The sequence below is a fragment of the Conger conger genome, chromosome 10 (assembly GCF_963514075.1).
Source record: "Conger conger chromosome 10, fConCon1.1, whole genome shotgun sequence".
Lineage (NCBI taxonomy): Eukaryota > Metazoa > Chordata > Actinopteri > Anguilliformes > Congridae > Conger > Conger conger.
Genome location: NC_083769.1, coordinates 50,398,677 through 50,403,676, shown reverse-complemented (window position 1 = coordinate 50,403,676; position 5,000 = coordinate 50,398,677). Strand labels below are relative to the sequence as shown.

General features: G+C 48.2%; 2 protein-coding genes across 2 annotated transcripts in view; both read left to right on the top strand.

Annotated features, from left to right (window-relative positions):
- actr5 (actin related protein 5) overlaps positions 1–1,400 on the top strand; it is a 16,752-nt gene extending 15,352 nt beyond the window's left edge. The window contains exons 8-9 of the mRNA XM_061258672.1: positions 86–218; positions 929–1,400. Coding sequence (XP_061114656.1) covers positions 86–218; positions 929–1,273 — 478 coding nt within the window. The 3' untranslated portion in view covers positions 1,274–1,400. The remainder of the gene's footprint in view (positions 1–85; positions 219–928) is intronic.
- Positions 1,401–2,653: 1,253 nt separating this feature from the next.
- The window catches only part of LOC133139596 (uncharacterized), a 20,787-nt gene continuing 18,440 nt past the window's right edge, over positions 2,654–5,000 (top strand). Inside the window, exons 1-3 of the mRNA XM_061259168.1 lie at positions 2,654–2,676; positions 3,160–3,187; positions 3,865–3,998. Coding sequence (XP_061115152.1) covers positions 2,654–2,676; positions 3,160–3,187; positions 3,865–3,998 — 185 coding nt within the window. The remainder of the gene's footprint in view (positions 2,677–3,159; positions 3,188–3,864; positions 3,999–5,000) is intronic.

Below are 5,000 nucleotides of genomic sequence, written 5' to 3'. Positions count from 1 at the left end.
CATTGGACTGTACGTGATGAATCTTCAGTCTTTACCATGTTATTGACCTGTTTTCTGATGTGAATGCACCGCGCTCTGGCTGCAGGTACACTCCTGAGCAGCAGGCGGCGCTGGTGCGCTGTGTGTTCCTGACGGGGGGGAACGTGCAGTACCCCGGCATGAAGGAGCGCGTGGAGAGAGAGCTGCTGGCCATGAGGCCCTTCCAGTCCCACTTCCAGGTACTGCAGCTCTGCTGGGGCCTTGCAGGGCCCCAACTCACACACGCAGGGGCCACAACTCACACACGCAGGGCCCCAACTCACACACGCAGGGGCCCCAACTCACACACGCAGGGCCCCAACTCACACACGCGGGGGCCACAAAAAAAAAAAAAAAAAAAAAAAAAAAAAAACTGACTGTGTGTGTGTGTGTGTGTGTGTTTGACTGTGTGTGTGTGTGTGTGATTCTGTGTGTGTGTTTGACTGTGTGTGTGTGTGATTCTGTGTGTGTGTTTGACTGTGTGTGTGTGTGTGTGTGTGTGTGTGTGTGTGTGTGTGTGTGAGAGAGACTGTGTGTGTGTGTGTGTGTGACTCTGTGTGTGTGACTCTGTGTGTGTGTGTGTGTGACTCTGTGTGTGAGACTCTGTGTGTGATTCTGTGTGTGAGACTCTGTGTGTGAGACTCTGTGTGTGTGACTCTGTGTGTGTGACTCTGTGTGTGTGTGACTCTGTGTGTGTGTGACTCTGTGTGTGTGTGACTCTGTGTGTGTGACTCTGTGTGTGTGACTCTGTGTGTGTGACTCTGTGTGTGAGACTCTGTGTGTGTGTGTGACTCTGTGTGTGTGTGACTCTGTGTGTGTGACTCTGTGTGTGTGACTCTGTGTGTGTGACTCTGTGTGTGTGACTCTGTGTGTGAGACTCTGTGTGTGTGACTCTGTTTGTCCCCTCCAGGTGTCCATAGCGTCGAGGCCGGCGCTGGATGCGTGGTTTGGGGCGCGTGATTGGGCGCTGCAGACCGAGGTGGGGGGACCGGGCTGGGTGTCCCGGCAGGACTATGAGGAGAAGGGGGGGCAGTACCTGAGCGAGCACTGGGCCTCGAACGCGGCGGTCTCCCTGAGGGTCTCCAAACCCGCCCCACGGGCGTCCGAGGTGCCGCCTGCTGGACCCGCTGTTGCCGTCGCCACGGCGCCCGTCGCCATGGCGCCCGTCGTCACGGCGCCCGTCGTCACGGACGTAACCATGGTCACCGCCCCGCCCCAGCCCCTCCCCCGGGTCCCCTCGGGGGCAGGACAGTGATGTCATTGCGTGAAAACATTACTGATGACATCGCCCGGCGCTGTGTTGTTGGCCTGTTCCTGGTATGTGTGTGAGAGAGTGAGAGAGAGAGTGAGAGTGAGAGAGTGTGAGAGAGTGTGAGAGAGTGTGAGAGAGTGAGAGAGAGAGAGTGTGTGAGAGAGAGTGAGAGAGAGAGAGTGTGTGAGAGAGTGTGAGAGTGAGAGAGTGTGTGAGAGAGTGTGAGAGTGAGAGTGAGAGTGAGTGTGTGAGAGAGAGTGAGAGAGAGAGAGTGTGTGAGAGAGTGAGAGAGTGAGAGAGAGTGAGAGAGTGTGAGTGTGAGAGAGTGAGAGAGTGTGTGAGAGAGTGAGAGAGTGAGAGAGAGAGTGAGAGAGAGAGTGTGTGAGAGTGTGAGAGAGTGAGAGAGTGTGTGAGAGAGAGTGTGAGAGTGTGAGAGAGAGAGAGAGAGAGAGAGAGAGAGAGAGAGAGAGAGTGTGAGAGTGAGAGTGTGTGTGAGATAGTGTGTGAGAGAGTGTGTGTGAGAGAGTGTGTGTGAGAGAGTGTGTGTGAGTGTGAGAGTGTGAGTGTGAGAGTGTGAGTGAGTGTGAGAGTGAGAGTGAGTGTACACTGTCCAGATCTCCCAGGTCTGGGGGCTGCGCTGTGATTGGTCGGCACAGAAACGCAATCGAAGGCCCTTCAGGCTGTGAGTGACACCTGGGCCAGCAGGGGAACGGCGCTCTGTTGCTAGGCTACCAGGGTCCTCACAGCACAGAGAGACTGCTGGAGTATATTAAACTGCAGTGAGATCTAATGTGGACTTTCACTCTGTGTAAAATATTTTTTTTACTGTTAATATTAAAAACAAACACTGTGTGTGAGCTAATGTGTCTGCTTTTACTGTCTGGGCCATTGTTTACTGCAAGAGCAAGAATGCCTACATGATTTTCTCAGATGATTATTAGTCGTAAATCGCGGAAGTTTAAAAAACTGCTGTCGTTTATTATTGCCTAGCTAACAAAACAATCAGCACAGACATTAACCTCTGGCACAGGGGCACAGATGTTATTATTAGTTGAACTTTTTACCTGAACGGAAAGTTGTTTTTTTCCGAAAGCAATTTGGATGTAATCTTCTCCCAGCTGTTCTGGCGTCAGACCTGCCTGCCAGCGGTATTCCGTAGGGGGCGTGCTGCGTCCAACACCCGCCAGCGATGCGCTTCTGATTCTGCAGCTCCGAGGGTTTGAGTTTGCTGGACCGCTGGCCTCCCGCATGCGCCGACCGACCGAACGAACGAACGCACGCGCGGCGAGCGAGAGATGATGAACAATGTCCCGTCCGCGTCCTCAAAGATTCCCTCCGAAAGAATCTCTCTCTGACGGGTGTATTTGGAGCAAAGCGGTGGAAATGCGACGGGCTCAGACGTTTAGGTAGGGGCTACACCCGGTGGCCGGACGGTTCATAAAGACTAGTTTTAAAGGTCTACTGGGAAGACGCCACACAATTAACAATTAATCTGGTGTCATTTTAACTTTGACATCTTGCATTTAAAAGCTTAAAAATATATTTTTACTCTGAATTTGGCAGTTTATGAACGCAAAGATATTGTTCTACAAAATGAAGATGAATGAAAAGCCTAAAACAGCCAAAAATGAAAAGTTTCACATAAATATTGATTTATATGCAATTGGCCGTCGAGACTTACGACTGATTATGATCGAGCGGGTCACAATGGTCTTACACCTATATTACTCCTTTTACAGCCGGAAGTGTGTCTGATACCATTGGACCTAAAATGTCTTCGCTGCTGTAGCCTTTTTACGAGAGCATGTATTTTATGTAAATACGATGTTTTGGTAAATGTGAAACTGAGTTGAAACATGACTCAAGCTAATATTAAACCTTAACTTTAGATTTCAGTATGGCTCGGTGTGGAACTGTGTAGTAAGTAATTGTAAAACTTAAAAAACATTTTATGTTTCTTAAATTAAACGAAATGGATGAAGAGTGAAGATGTACAGAATGATAAAATGTTGTTATTTTCTGGTTCAACGTTACAGAAACAATAACTTTTTAAAATAAAATTAGCTACATTTCTCATCTATGCCATCGGCACAAACATATTCTCTTTCTGTTTCTTGCGAAATTATTATTTGTTTTGGTTTATTCTTGTTTCAGTAATGATTGATGTTGTAATAAGCACATGCAATGTCTTTTATGACCACTAGATGGCAAATAACCAATTGATCTGTTGTAGTTTCTGCACAGTCATGACTGGGTGTATGTGTGTCTGTTAGAGTGTGTGTGAGTGAGAGGGAGAGAGTGTCTGTGTGTGTGAGAGAGAGAGTGAGAGGGAGAAAGAGTGTGTGTGTTTGTGTGTGTGTGAGAGAGAGAGTGTGTCTGTGTGTTTGTGAGAGAGAGGGAGAGAGAGAGTGTGTCTGTGTGTGTGAGAGAGAGGGAGAGAGAGAGTGTGTCTGTGTGTGTGAGAGAGAGAGAGAGAGAGAGAGAGTGTGTGTGTGTGAGAGAGAGAGAGTGGGGGAGAGTGTGTGAGAGAGAGAGGGAGAGAGAGAGAGTGAGAGAGAGAGTGAGTATTGTGTTTCCAGGTTTTTTGTTTCCAGCAGGTTGGTGGTTTGTGGGTGAGAGGACAGGAGGATGAGGAGGAGGAGGAAGGGCAGAGGGAGAGCGGCCAGGAAGACAGCCAATCAGAGTTTGAGCCCCCTGACCCGAGGGTTACAGTCACAACCGGACCAAGGTGCAGTTCTGAGGGACCCTCCAGAACAGATACTGTGTCAAAGTGCCATAGTACCACAGCACCACTATACCATAGTGCCATAATACCATAGCACCTTGGTACTACAATATTATAGTCCCATAGTTCCACAGTACAGTAACATAGCCGTTATTCTCACAATATGCAGTTAGCAATGATATAATCATTATCAGTTCCCACCTTGTTTAAAATGGTTGTGTATTTGTTATCAAATGGCTGTTTAGGTGTATATTTAATTGAGACAGTTACCTGTAATCCCCTGTTAAAAGAAACATGATGAGCATAAAGTGGGTGACATTTTCATTCATGCCTTTACACTGCTGGTGATTATCAGGACAGGTTCATCTGAACTACATATCCCATGGGGCCAAGGGCAAGAACCCTCTCCAGACTATAGTCCTCTAGCTCTGTGCCTGTTGCCTGGGTTTGGGTAATGATATGAAAACTTTGAGCTCTTTCCAAAGGCTTATTTTACACCTCCTGTCTCTTTAAGAAAATTCTCACCCCTTAAATGTTCCTTAGAAGTGCTAGAAGCCAAATTTACTGTAACTAACGTCTGTAACTGACCTGTGTATCGACCGCTCCCCACCTGCCACGTCTGTAACTGACCTGTGTATCGACCGCTCCCCACCTGCCACGTCTGTAACTGACCTGTGTATCGACCTCTCCCCATCTGCCACGTCTGTAACTGGCTTTCAACTGACGTGTGTGTGTGTGTGTGTGTGAAGTGTGTGTGTGTGTGTGTGTGTGTGTGTGTGAGTGTGTGAGTGTGTGAGAGAGAGAGAGAGAGAGAGAGAGAGAAGGAGGACATTCCATTTGCCAAATTCATGTTTAAATTTTTTTTTTTTTGCTTCCTTTTTTTGGCTGCGGGATGGGTGGAGCGTGAAAAGGAGGAAAGGAGGAAAGGAGGAAAGGAGTGACAAATGAGTGATTGGAAAGAGCGCTAGGTCAGGTGATGACCTCATGACTCATTACCTCTCCCTG